Source organism: Pseudopipra pipra, chromosome 8, assembly GCF_036250125.1.
Source record: "Pseudopipra pipra isolate bDixPip1 chromosome 8, bDixPip1.hap1, whole genome shotgun sequence".
Taxonomy (NCBI): Eukaryota; Metazoa; Chordata; class Aves; order Passeriformes; family Pipridae; genus Pseudopipra; species Pseudopipra pipra.
The window spans coordinates 855,988-870,653 of NC_087556.1; the positions used below are offsets into that span (position 1 = coordinate 855,988).

Genomic DNA, 14,666 nt, shown 5'->3' on the forward strand with positions numbered 1-14,666 from the left:
CTCAGTTCAACAGATATTTGATTGTCAAGGTGGTTTCTTTACTGTCTGGTGAAGGGTTTCTATCTCAAAAAAGTCTGCAGGTGTGAAAAAAAGAGCTTTCACCACTTCTTGGCCCTAACAGGCCAAGAACACTGAGAAAAGGAGCACCTCTGCATTACCTGTAACCCACAGAACCCAAACAGTCCTGGTGCTTGGTAAGAATACACAAAAAGAAAAAAAAAATACATCAACCAGCTCCTCAGAAACTACAAAGGGACTCTTAAGAAATGAAACCACAATCTTTGACACTGCAATGAAAGTTTGGCCCAGTAACACTCCTGCTGTGGGGGTTCTGAAGCTTTACATGCTCTTGAAGACCAAATTTACACTGCAGAAATGGTGTGTGCTCACCAGGAGCTCCAGTTTCTGCTGTCACTGGATCTCAGTGCTCTCTCCAGGGGTAAAACAAACACAGGAGTGTGTTCCTGAGGCCACAGGGCCCAGATCCAGCAGCTGACCCGCACACTGGGATTTCTGGGGTGGGCAGGGCAGCACAGTGCTCCCTATAATGCCTGTTTGCAATCCATGTGCTACTGGAGATGGTAAAAACCCAGCAAATTCACAGTCCAGATAGGACAGAGTGCAGATAAAACAGGGCCTTGTCCTCAGATGTTTGGGGTTTGTATTATCTCCTCCCTGCATCCCTCATGTCTAGCCCACAGTACCAACCTGGGTGCTCCTGTTCCCAAAAGTGGCTGCTCTGTGTGGCTGTTTGAAATGCCAATCATCTTAATGTTGACTCGAAAGCAGAATTTCTACTTTTCAAAAGCTTTGTTTTACAGACACTGCATTGCATATAGCTGCACTGACCAACTAAAATACCTCATTAAACAGAAAACAGTCCCACTGAGAAACAGTTTCAAAACTTTTGCAGACATCAGCACACAGATTAAACTTGTTAACAACATCTGGTACCTGAACAAGCCCACAAAACAGTGTGCATGTGTATTTACACACAGCTACTAGGTACAACCTGCATGCTCAGTTTTAAGAGACTGATCACTTATGTTTTGTCTCCCAATCCACTGCAGGATTTCTTATTTTTAGGCCCTGCCTGTATACAGAACTCACTCACTGGATGCTCTCAAGTTTTAGAACCTCCATTAAACCATGAGCAACTACTGATGAAGAATTTTAAGCAGCAAGTCCAAAGGCAGCCTTTAATCAACATGGTCTCACCCTCACCTTTCACTCTGGTAGATGCAAACTGGTACCACAAGCACCAGAACTAATGAACCCCAGAGAGGAGCCATTCAGCTTTAAGAACTTGGTTTCAAAATAAGTTCTAGATTAATTTCTTTCCACAGCTGATAAAATCCTCAGTGGTGAGTGAATTCTCTGAAGTGGAGGCACTGCAGCCAGGAACAGAGAGGTGGTTGAAGAGACTGCAGAGATACTTTTACCGAGTGCGTAGGAACTTAATTATCTCAGAAATTCAACTACATCTGACAGATGGGTAGGAATCAGCCAACAGCACAGACAGGATCTTCTGTGCCTGCTCAAAACCTTAGGAAAATTTAGTGAAGAAAACAGCTGGAGTTAACTTGCTCAGTATGCAAGTCTATTTTTAGGCTGAGAATGTTTCTTCCTCAATTAGATTACTCACTACTACCCAAACGACTGCAATACATATCCAGGATCATTTTTATCCAACCTTTGTACTTAATCTCACCAGCTCCCCAAACACCCAGCTTTCCTTCGGTGGTGGATCCGCTCCTTGGGAAAACTCGAAGGATTAAAGAATCAAAGAACTAAACACTGTGATTACACATCCCTGAAGAAGAACCAGAGTACCAGCCCTGCATCATGCTCGACACCATTTTCCAGGAAAAGCAAGGAAACCAACCTTTTTCAACATCTTGTTCTGTTTGTGGAAGAATTCCACTTTGATATCACCGCATACGGGCAGAGGTTGAGGGAATTCAAAGTACATGTACTTGTCTTCACGTCTCGAGGGTCCTGAAGGGGAGGTGAATATCTTTACCTTGAGCTGGTACACCACAAACTGAGGATCTGCATGGCAAAACAGAGTGTCACTTTGTAAGAAATGCCTCCAAAGTGTCAAAAAGCACAATGTTAGCAGCAGAATCGTGATATTTTCAAAGTTAAATAAATATCTTTTAAATGTTAAGCACCACAGGGCATCAAACTTTTCTAGAGGCTACTGCAAACAACAGATTTCTGTCCTTCATGGCAATACTTTCAGGCAACCAGAGCTCCTAGGAAGTTGTTGTTTTCAATATAGTAAGAAATAACTACATGAAGTGACAACTGCTTGATGTTCTTTGTGTGCTGCCTCTCCTCGCTACATCACATGGATCTGAGGGGTTTTATTCTCTCTCATCTCTTCTTCCAATTGTAGAGTGGGTGGTCATGTCAGCACAAACTTCTACTCTTACACAAACACAACTGTTAAACAAACAAAACCAAGGATAGAATGGAACATTAAGATACAAAACCAACCAGCACCGACTTGGTCCTGTACATATCACCAGCACCAAAGAAGTGCCACAGCAGAACTCCCAAATTACATCTGCAGGGGTAACGGGGACATTATGAGAGGCTTTCAGTGCAGTCCAAGCAGGGTTTCTTTGGAAACTGCCAGACACCCCTGCAGAGCTGTGGGAATCCCTATGGAGCACGTCCACATTATCCTGCTGAACGGCCCAGCTGGGAAACTGTTACAGACTCGGAGAGCCATGGAATGGTTTGGGCTGGAAGGGATCTAAAAGGTCATCCAGTCCCACCCCCTACCATGGGCAGGGACACCTCCCACTAGCCCAGGTTGCTCCAAGCCCTGTCCAACCTGGCCTTGGACACTTCCAGGGATCCAGGGGCAGCCACAGCTTCTCTGGGCAACCTGTGCCAGGGCCTCCCATCCTTCCAGGGAAGAATTTCATCCATATTTCCAACCTAAGTTTCCCCTCTGCCATTGTCAAGCCCTTCCCCCTTGTCCTATCACCACAGTTCCTGATAAGAGTCTTCCTCTGGCCTCCCTGCAGCCCCTTCAGGTCCTGGAAGGTGCTGTGAGGTCTCCACACAGTATTCTCTTCTCCAGGCCCGAACTGCCCCGACTCTCTCACCTTATCTCCCTCAAATCCTCAGAGCTGTGAAACCCTGTCATCCTTTCATTTTGCCTGAGAGGCACAACCCTTCTTGGTCAGTGACTTTAGAACAGCACAATGATAACCAGGAAGTCAGATTTGAAGATACTGTGTTCAATGTAAAATTCCTCCCATCGCAGTCGATAATGCAACTAAAGAAACAACACAGCCCACGGGTTTCACGTTCTGAAAAATCACTGAAAACTCCAGAGAAACTTAAAATATTGCAGCAGACAAAGATGCTGAAGTTGATAGTTCATCTGTCTTCTCAGGTGCTTAGCAAATCTGTTGTTCATCCCATGAAAACAGCACACCCAGAGCCTGCCATGGACACCCAAGTCAGTGCTCACACGAGTGATTCAGACTTGTAGCTTCATTTGGCAAGTACAGCACAGTTTATCCAAAACATTAAATAAGTGGTAATTGCAGAAATCTGTAACCTCCACACCTCTCCCCTAGAGGCAGAGGTTTTTTGGCAGAGGCTCCTCCCTTCCTCCTCCTCAGCCCAGCCTGACAAGTTGCTCGATTGTTTCTTCTGCGTGTTACGTGTTCAGGTAGTGTCTCACAACAATATTAACAGGGCCCATTTTAATCAAAGCCACAGGAGGCACTGGAATTAATTACACATTGCTGTAATCCCCATAGCAAAACCACCAGAAAGATTTTTTCCACCACCAAAAAAATGAACACGCAGCACTAGGCAGTGACTGCCCTGTCACGCAGCCCACAGGACAGCAGTTTGTATTTATATTACAGAGCTTCAAGAAATCTGCTGATCCTTCCTAACACTGAGTACCAGCAGATCAGGTTAATCATTTACAGGTGTATTCCAGGCTTTAGAAGCCTCCACATAAAGAAAAGTTTATTCCAGAGTTAATTAGATATTTACCCAGTTGAACTGATTCATTTATTTTTTTAAACATCATGGGGAGAATGATGTTGTTGCATTTGAAGCCAACATGCCATTAAGCAAATGTTTTGCAGCAATTCATGTTTCCCAAGAGTTGCTGTACTTTAAAAAAAGGAGGCTTTTTATAAAAGTAAGGAGCAAATATGGAAATATAAATATATTGGACGGTGGGGTCACCATCCCTGGGCGTGTTCAAGGAACGTGGCACTCGGTGCTCTGCTCTGGTTGACAAGGTGGTGGTGGGTCAGAGGTTGGACTCCATGGTCCTGGAGGTATTTTCCAACCTAACTGACTCTGTATATGGCATCACTGATCTTCAAACCATCAAACACTTCCCAGTTTCAAACTGCAGTAAACCAATCCCGAGTCCCTCCCAGACCTCGAGTTACCCCACCTGGGAGGATCCCAGCGGACAGACCACACTAACCCAGCAGATTTTGGAAGGTGAGGGGTGTAAATGTGACCTTCTCCACGGAGGTGTGCAGCTCTTGGTGCCATCACCACGCTCAAGGCCCACGTTTCCCACCGGGGGCCGGGTACTTACTGCAAGTTCCGCTGCTGAACATGGGAATTGTTTCAAACATCATCTTGTGGAACAGCAGTGCCACTGGTCTGTAATCCAGGTGATTCTTTAACAGGTAGCTATAGTAGTACACGTAGCGTCTCTGACTGGGAATTGTCACTCCCTAAACAGAGGGAAAACAAGCGTCAGACACCACCCTGACCGTTCATCAGCATCACTGAGAGAGCTCCTGCCCCGCTCCTCAGATACCCCTGAGGGCAAAGGAACCACCAAGGAACAGGGAAATCATCAGCAACCAGTCTCCAGCAACAAGCAGGGCACCGGTTTTCCTGTAACTTTAGTACATCCTAAAGGGCTGGAGCACTTCTGCTCTGAGGGAAGGCTGGGAGAATTGAGATTGTTCAGACTGGACAAGAGAAGGCTCTGAGGTCACCTAACTGTGGCCTTGCAGGATCTGAAGGGAGATGACAGGAAAGATGGAGAGAGACTACTGACAAGGGCCTGGGGTGACAGGACAAGGGGGAATGGCTTCCCACTGACCAGAGAGTGGGATTAGACTGGATAGTGGGAAGGAATCCTTCCCTGGGAGGGTGGGGAGGCCCTGGCACAGGTTGCCCAGAGAAGCTGTGCCTGCCCCTGGATCCCTGGAAGTGTCCAAGGCCAGGTTGGCTGGAACTTAGATGAGCTTCAAGGTCCCTTCCAACCCAAACCATTCCATGATTCTGTGCTCTCCCAACATCCACCTCCAGTAATGAGGGCAAAGAATGCAGATTTTTCCCATCTCTTAAAAACAAACCCTGCAGACACCCTGAGGGTCATGCTCCCGCTTTTTCTGGAGGGGGCAGTGTGAGGTGTTAAGCAGGAGGTGCCTTGAACATACTCTAATTTTTAAGCACCACTAGAGGAATTACATTTTGACAGCAGTTTAAGTCAAAAGATTCTGATGTTTACTAATATCACACCGTACTCAGGACAGATGCTGCCTTCTAATGTTCCTCTGAAATGTTTTCCCCCCAAAAAGCTGGGAAGTTTCATTACAATAGGCCCTACAGCCCAAAGTGTGCAATGAAAGACTTCAGTTGTTACAACTCTAAAGCAAATATTTGCTTTGAGAGCATATAACCTACAAATGTTTTCATTACTGATTTTCAATCATCTTAAAGCTTCAAGTAAGGGAACAGTTTTAAAGCTCTTACAGCTAATATTTTCAAGCAAAAGTGAGAAAGATGAAAAATTATTTCATTTCCCAGAAAATGCCTTACATTTATAATAACCTGTATTACATACAACAGCATCAGTAAGTAAATTTTCTGATTAAAGCTGGGTGGGATTACAATAAATAAAAATAAGCAAAAGGTTTTCATACATGAGTCTGTGAGCATTTTGGTCACAAAACCCACCCCAAGCTATTTCTACAAGCTCTTAAGTTTCACCTGCTTCACCTCACAGCAGCCATAAGCTTAAGAGTGGCCAGAGTACTTTCAATTTAGCAAATCTCTATTCTGCACACATGAAAATAGTCACTTCCTGCCATTATTAAAAAAAAAAAATGTTGATAATTATGTCTCCTTATCACTTCAGCTGCTTCTAGATTACACAAAAGACCTTTCCCTGCAGCACTTGTACAATGACCTTCCTAAGCCTTCTACATTGCCCGTGGTTTTGGCTCAGATGTCCTCAGCAGTTATCACACCCACTTCTTAAGGGAGCTTTCACCCTTGCTTTCCTGGGCTCTGAGCACAGCCCAGGCTCAGAGCAGAGCAGCAGAGTTTGCCAGTGCTGCCAAGCAGAGGAAAACCAGGCAGGTCAGGAGAAGACAAACCTCTCTGCTCACTGCTCCCTCCTGTCCTGAAGGACGTGTCCTACAGAGAAACCCCAGCACCCCACCAGAACAACCAAGGCTGGGACCAGAGCCAAGGGAGCACAGTCACGTTCACAGTGCTTGTCAATCCCAAAGCAAATCCACCTCTTGTCCAACAAGGCAGTTTTATCCCTCCAGCCAAAGAGATTTACTCCCTGGAGACACAGCCTTTCCCGTTAGACACCCCAAGAACCAGGCACACTGAAGCAAAACTCAGAGTTCTCCACTTCCAAAGGTCTGAATTCCAAGTGGAACATTTTCATAACAAGAGTTACAATCAACCCCTGCTCACTTTTACTCCAGGAGAATAAGAACAAGGAAGTAGTTCAAGTATGTTCTCCTTGAGAAGCTGGTATTTCCCATCTATCACTGCCACCATTTTTAAATGGATGTCAGATAAGCTTCTCTAATTCTTGTAGCAGAGCTTCCCAGGGCACTGGTGAGCAGTGTAGACATCACAAAAACTGTCAGGTGCTGCTCCTGGTTCTCCTCTCAATGTAGCACAGGCAGTATCATGAAGAACAAACATTTTTGGAAGTAATACTCCCACATTCACTTCAATAACACACTCTACTGTGAGAGTAAAGTTGCAGCCTCACACTGGGCTTGGGGCATGAGGTTTAGCAGAGGTTGTCACCTGAGCACATCCAACAAACAGAAATCACAAGTGCTGAGCTCTGCCATCAGCCACGGGATCCCTGCCCTGCTCACAGAGTCATTCTGAGACTTCCTCACACAAAAGAATTGGTTTGCATTTCCTGTTCAGTTATACCACTGCCACAGAATCACAGCATCACAGCGTGCTGTGGCTTGGAAGGGACCTTCAAGATCATCCAGTTCTACCCCCTGCCACAGGCAGGGACACCTCCCACTAGCCCAGGTTGCTCCAAGCCCCATCCAGCCTGGCCTTGGACACTTCCAGGGATCCAGGGGAAGCCACAGCTTCTCTGGGCAACCTGTGCCAGGGCCTCCCCACCCTCCCAGGGAAGGATTTCTTCCCAATATCCCACCTAACCCTGCCCTCTGGCAGTTTGAACCCGTTCCCCCTTGTCCTGTCACTCCAAGGCCTTGCAATGAGCCTCTCTCCATGTTTCTTGCAGGCTCCCTTCAGGTCCTGGAAGGTCACAATTAAATCACCCCGAAGCTTTTCTTCTCCAGGCTGAACAATCTCAATTTTCTCAGCCTTTCCTCATAGGAAAGCTCTTAGAAGTCATTCTTGAAAATACAACAATATAATAGTCAAACAATGCTCCTGAATGGATCATCTCCAGCTCCAGCCCCACTTGTTCCCAGCTGATACCTGTCCATTGTCCACACTGTGCTTCCTTCCCAGCCTAATCCTCACCATAAAACCCATCAAGGCAGCAGCAGTCAATACTTTCTAATCTTCATCATTCCCTTCTTCTGAAAAAGTTTCCCCCACTACCTGAGTTAGAGAAGTCAAAAGAGGCAGCTTATCCAGGCAATAAAAACCAACCCCCACGGCAGGTTTTGGTCCCAGTCTCTTTGTAGACTCAGTTTTGCAACCTCTTAATTCCCCAGGACAGCACAACTCTCGGCCTCACCTACAACAGCTCTCACTGGATGGTGCAAAGGCCTCCCTGAAGCTGCTTCTCCCAGCAGGCACTTGGGAAAAGCCTGTTCCAGAAGTCTGAGAGCTCGTTCCCTTGGCCAATTAGTCACACTTCCTCCTGCAATCAGACTCACACTTCCTGCCAGCACCGACTGAACCCTCCAAGAATCACTCTGCCATGAACATTAATGGCAACAGTGATCTGAGCTGGGCTGTTCTCAGCAGCTACATGCAAAGTGTGTGCCTTGTTCTTGCTTTAAACCAAGAAAATCTGGTGCCTGATTAAAGCCAGTTTTCCTTCATCATACATAGGTTGGTCTGGAAAAATAAACTAAAAAGAAAGAGAAGAGGCATTTGCTCATCCTTAGATGCAAACAGCTCTTCTGATGCCTCATTTGCTTCGAATTCAGGAAGTCAGTTATATAAAGGTGTGGTGAAAGAGCAAATCAGAGAGCAGCACTTGACATATAACACTGAAATATGGGCCACAAGGGAGGAAAAGGTTCCCAGAACCTGCACTGGAATAGCTGTTTATAAACACTATTTGAAGGATTATGTGAATCAAATGCTGCCCACTGGCCACATCAAGATAACCATGCTCAAGTGGAGCTGGGAAGGAAAAAAAAAGAAAAAAAAAATCAACTCTTCCAGTAGAGACATCTAAACCAAAACAAAGTGCTGGTCACAGACAGTATTTAGAGTAAAGCTAAACAAGGCTCTCACTATTCCTGCTTACTAAGGTTCCCTTATCTCCAAGTTGCCCAAGGTATCACTGGGGTACTGATGAACACCCAGCTGCCCTTATCCCACCCCAGTGATGTGCAGGAATACAACCTTTTTCCAAGAGGGAAACTGAGGCACGACACCCTTTTTACCCTGCATTTCTTCAGCTTTGTGGTTTTTGGGCTGCTTTAGCCAGCTCTTGAGATAACCCTCATCAGCAGGAGGAATCTCCTGTGTTTATTCACCCCACTCATCCCTAGGCATGGACTCTCACCAAAAGCCTCAAAGTTCTGATGGGAGACCTTGACAGCACCTCTGCTCTGGTGTTACACCACAACCAACTCAGCAGTCCAAGGAGTAACAGCTCCACCTGGCCCAGGGAGCAAACTAAGGAGCTACTTGCTCCTTCCAGTGAATTAACAGCCAAATCCTACAATTCCTCACGTGCCACTTCTGCTCTCAAGAGCCTTCAGACACGAAGCTCTGCTTTTTAGAGGTCTTCACACTGTGAAATTAAGCCTTTGTGCAAACATTACGGGAACAGAGAGAGCTCTGTACTTGAGGAGATGGAACAACTGCCCTGCTGGGATGATGCCTTTGGGATGCTCAACCAACATACTCAAGGAAATGATGAAAGATGAGCAGGGAAGCTTGCTCAAGTGACCTTGCAATTCACAACTTATTTCAAATAAGGAGGTTAAATTCCCATTAATGAGGGATAACAAGGCCAGAAAGGTCCTTAACTACCCTTCTATTGAAAAGGGGCATCCAACAACATGCCAGTATATTCCTACAGTAGGGATATTCAACTGTAATGCCTACACATCTCCAAACAACACCACAGAAGTCAAAAGAACCTGAGGAGATGAACAGCTCATCCATTCAGGCAAAACAAGCTGGAATAATCCTCTTATTTGGGGCAAAAATGCTGAACGAGAAAGTTCCCTCATGGACTGTCCACCTGATGTAACACACAGCAGAACCCTGTTGAAAGAGCTATTTAAAATAGACTGTCCAGGTCTTCTTGAACAGGAGATGGAAAAACCAGGCTGTGTTAGTGTTGTGACTAGTTGCTGCTACTGCTTAGGAAAGCCTTTTCATTTGTAACTGCACTGATCTGCTAATATTAAAGCTCAATCAAAGCAGATATCACAACTGATGGGAAGTATTTTTCTTTAAGGGTTGGAGTATCAAAATGACCCCAAGGAGGAAAAGCAGCAAGTTACAGGGAGGGGAACACAAGAACAGGGAGTATCTCACCTTCTTGTCTCTGGTCCTTACTTCCCCATAGAAATCTAGGGCTTCTTGAGCCTTTAAAAACTTGCCTCGATGCAACAAATATGCACAAATCATTACACCAGTTCGTCCCTTTCCAGCTTTACAGTGGATTGCTGCAACATGATTGTCATCCTCACTCAGCCACTGGTCAAGGTCTTCACAAAAAGGTTTGATGAGCTCCAGCTGTGGTGGGTTATGGTCTTCAAAAGGGTACTGTGCAACTGCAAGGAGAAGGAGGAATTCAGCAGAATGTCCAAGGGGAATGCAGAGAGCTCAGACAGAGCAACTCGGTGACAAACATGTAAAAATTAACTTATTAAGTAACCCCCCCCAATTTACATATAGGTATCTATTTTTTATTCTAATATTAGTCAGTATATTATAAGCACTGCAGACATTTCTCTAGTAATCCATAAGAATCCTGCTCCATGAAGCAACTATTTCACACCTCTATTGAAATGAGAGGCACAGGCTCTGCAACAGGAATCTTCTAGAATTTCAGAGCGTGCTGGCACAAAGAATAGCCTTGTGGAAACCCATTACTCCAGCAATAATTAAACTACCTGCTGAGAGAGAATAGGGCCAGACCTCAGTCACTGGGCAGGCAACAGGAATTTTGCTGAAAAATAACTGAGCACAGTTGGGTCTGCACTGGGAACAAACTCTCAAAGGTGCTTTGAAACAAAAACCTGCCATTTCCATATTTAAAAAAATAATGGTAATCAAAAGAGAAATCCCATATAAAACACTGGCAATACTTGTGGGGTTTGCAGTCCTCCTTTCTCACATGGGTGTATTCACACACACACACACACACTTTGTTCCATCTGGAGATGGAAAGAATTTCACGCCAGAAACGAAAGGAAACTCGAGAGAGCAAAAAATAAGCAGAGAGAAGCACCCAGACTTTGACCACTTCAGATCACATGACAGACAATGTCAGGCTGACCAGCAGAATTCCAAGGGATGTTTTAGTTTCACCAGGAGAAGGCACTTGATGAAGTGCACCCCAATTCTCCATCTGCCTTGGGATCTTATAAACACAACTCTGGTTCGCTGAAAAAACTCTCAGCTAGGAACACCATTTCCTTTTCTGGGCTAAAAATGAATACATTCCATTTTTTGGCAAGGGTCTGCACTTGTTTCGTAAGCCCTACTCTCTGGTCACACACACAAGGCTCCTTTTGATGAATCCCCAAGGACTTAAAAGAGCAGAAGTGAGGGATGAAGTTATGGAACTGCTAAATGACTGCAGCACAAGGCTGAAGCCTTTTGCAAGGATCTACAAGGACAGTTTATTCACTTCTCCCAGAAGACCAAATAGGGGAGCCCAACAAAGTGAATAATCTTTGCTAAAGAAACAATGAAGGTTCACCAACATGAACACATAACTAATAAATTCTCCCACGTGGAAGATCCAAAGACTCCCCAAACGATCGTTTTATGTGAACTCAGAGATGCCATTTTTTGCAGATGTAAATGAAAGCAGGAATTTACTTAGAAATCCCTAAGAAAAGAAGCTGCAAAAACGCTGCAAATTTGTCCATCCAACTCTGAGTCTCCTCTCAGCCAGCAAGGTTCCCGTGGAAAGGGGAGTAAAACAGTCCTGAAAGAACAGCCTGAAAAATCCCAAGAAGTCACAGCATGCTGAAGGTGCTCTCCAAGGTCTGGGATCAAAGGCAAACCTCGTGGCAATTTCTTCAGAGATGGAATGAGTTGAAGATGAAATGGTGCCCTGTGATGTTGGGGGGGGATTAAGAGGAAGGAAACATTCACCAGCCTCGAGCTGGTCCTTGAGAAGGTGCAGGTCCTCGGTGGATTTTGATTCCTAACGCTGGAGCATGAGCCTGATCACTCTCTCCAATCCCACAGCATATAAAGGAGTGGGGAAAAAAAAAAAGGAAAGTCTGTGGCAAAGCAGAAGGTAATTTCCAGCACAGAAGTACTCTGGGAACTGCAAAACCCGGGACAGAAAGCAAATTCCCAAAGAAGATGAAGAGCTTTTTAGGGTTTAATTTGATGCAAGAGCATCCAAGGTGAATAATGAACTACTCTGGTGTTTCATGCTAAATGTACAAGTAAGAAGTTCCCTCTGCAATTAATTCACTTCAGGGGATTTCAAAGTAGAGCTGTTGTTCCTCTGCTAAGGGAAGTCCTGAGTCACCAATTTGGTTATCTAAGGTTAACTAATTCAGGGATGAAAAGAAAAAAAATGCTACATGTGCAGAGGAGCTGTGAAAGGTGCTGTCACAAACAACACTTGGGGCTGGGATTGACAGTGAAGGGATCTGACACCTCCCTATCCAAAAGCATAAATTAAAGCAAACATATGTTCTGGCCATATTAGAACCACGTCCTTTTCATTTACGCCTTTTCTCTCCTCACCCAAAGCACTGCTCAAGCACATCTTAAAATACTTTTTTTTCCTGGCTTTTATATATGGAGTGAGGTTTCAGGACATGTCATTCAGCACGGTGAGAGCAAATCAGAAGTGATGATGGCTTCAACATGACAATTTCAGTCCTATATTCACACATTAAAGCAGCCAATTATATTTTGGTCACATCCTAAACCCCTCTTTTATAACTAGAAGGATGGTTTGAAATAATAATAATTAAAAAAAAATAAAAAAAGAAGATGAGCTCTTGCTATGATGTAGGATTAGCCCACGCTGCCAAAATTTGGTCACCTCCTACAATTGTGCAGACAAAAGAACTCCTCACCCACCCAGGCAGCTCTGCTACTGTGGCCAGAGAGTTCCTCTGCCCAAAGAATGAAGGGAAATCTGTATTTATTCATTACCTGGGGAGTTAATACTGACACAACAGGCATATCAATATCCATTCACCAAAGACCTGGTCAAAAGGCCCTCCTGAAAGTTTCCCTGCTGGTTTTAGTAGCCCTGCAAAGTGTCTCAAACCCAGCTCATCTCTAAGAGGCACCACACGGGAATTCATTTTTTTTTTAAGCCCCTGAAGGTTATGTCAGATCTTCAAAAAGCTGCTTTATACCAACAGTGACGGTGGCTTAAGTGTTCTCCACTTTTATGCTTCCTAAGAACCAGACTCCTCCAAAGCTTCACGTGTAAACTGTACAGTAAGTTTGCTCGCTGAACTGAACTGAAACTTCTCTACAACCCCTCCTGCAAAGATTTTTGCAACAGTACATTTCTTATTAGGTCCTGATCTTTAACTGTCAGGAACATTTTTTGAAAGCACCAAGAACACAGCAAGTTTTTCCAATGACTCAAAGCAATCTGACATCATTCCTGGTGCCCAGATCTCCTACATGACTGTTCATCAGCTCCTCCTTTAGCCCTTCATTCACTGAAGTTTAAAGAGGACACATATCAAACAGTAAAAACATACCTCTGCAGTTAAATTTGGCGGTGTCATAATGTCTTTCAGCACATCTGAAAAAGAAAAACAGACAAGAGTTCAAGTCTCTGAGACACTCCCAACATCTGTCACACCTTGGAACACACAGCTGGGAAGATCCTGTGCGCCCACCACCTTTAGGATTTAAAACTATAGCTAGAGGTTACACACAGAAAAACTGCTTTGCTGCAGATATAGAAAACTGCTCACTAAAATATCAAGTTATTTTACTGAAAGGCAAAACTTACCCTCTGCTAACTGTAGTCCATTGGTATGTTTAACCAACGTGACACAATTCACCCAAGTAATGCAATATATAATTACTTTTTAACCTGTGGTATTAACAGCTCCAGCCACTCCAGCAGCTTTATGCTCCCAAACACATGAAGAGCAGACAGCTGTGACCTTCATCCAACTGATCCTGAACTCAAAACACACATCAAGATGCCTCTACAGCAACAGAGGAGTGATGGGGATCACGAGGCCATTTCAGGACCACCACAGACAACTGAAAGCTCCACCAAATATTCTCACAGAGACCACACTTGGCATTGCTTCTTGAATTTAAGTGAACTTAAAATGCCAGTCAGCCAGTTTCTCCCCCCCAGACACAGGAAAATGGCACATTTCTGAAGACTTGGGAGTTGCATCAGTGCCTCTCACCACTCAAAGAGACCCACTGAAGCAAGAGCAGTGACCCACCCTGGGGCTGTCCTGCAGGGTGACAAACACCAGGGATCAGACAGAACTCCAGCAGCTGGGCTCTAAACCAGCCCAAATGGCACATGCTAAGGGAACAACCAGATCAGATGTTGGGATAAAGGGAGAGAAGGCAAGAGTGGCTGCCCTTGCAATGTTCCTTGGAGCTGCTCTCTGAGGCCAAATGACAGGAGTGAAAGTTCAGTTCAGAAAGGAAAAGAACAATCCTGACTCAAATCCTGCCAAGGCCAGGTTGGACCGGGCTTGGAGCAACCTGGGCTAGTGGGAGGTGTCCCTGTCCATGGCAGGAGGTGCAATGAGGAGAGATTTGAGGTCACTTCCAACCCAAACCATCCTGTAAATCTATTAACTAACAGGACCCCAGGTTGAAACACAACAGCCAGGAGTCATTTCAGCAGATGAAGCACACGTAGATCTTCTGCTTTGACTGCAACCTCTGCTCTTCCCAGGACTCCAATTCCCACAGCAGTTTCAGGACTGGGATGAACTCATCTCTCCTCCCCAGGTCTGTTATGACTGCAGCCTTTGGAGCCATATGGAGCTGACTTGACACTTTCA

At 45.0% G+C, this 14,666-nt stretch overlaps 1 protein-coding gene across 1 annotated transcript in view; it reads right to left on the reverse strand.

Moving 5' to 3' along the window:
* PTEN (phosphatase and tensin homolog) overlaps positions 1–14,666 on the reverse strand; it is a 47,141-nt gene that overhangs the window by 9,746 nt on the left and 22,729 nt on the right. Inside the window, exons 4-7 of the mRNA XM_064662166.1 lie at positions 13,380–13,423; positions 9,994–10,232; positions 4,598–4,739; positions 1,886–2,052 (exon numbers count right to left, since the gene is read on the reverse strand). Coding sequence (XP_064518236.1) covers positions 1,886–2,052; positions 4,598–4,739; positions 9,994–10,232; positions 13,380–13,423 — 592 coding nt within the window. The remainder of the gene's footprint in view (positions 1–1,885; positions 2,053–4,597; positions 4,740–9,993; positions 10,233–13,379; positions 13,424–14,666) is intronic.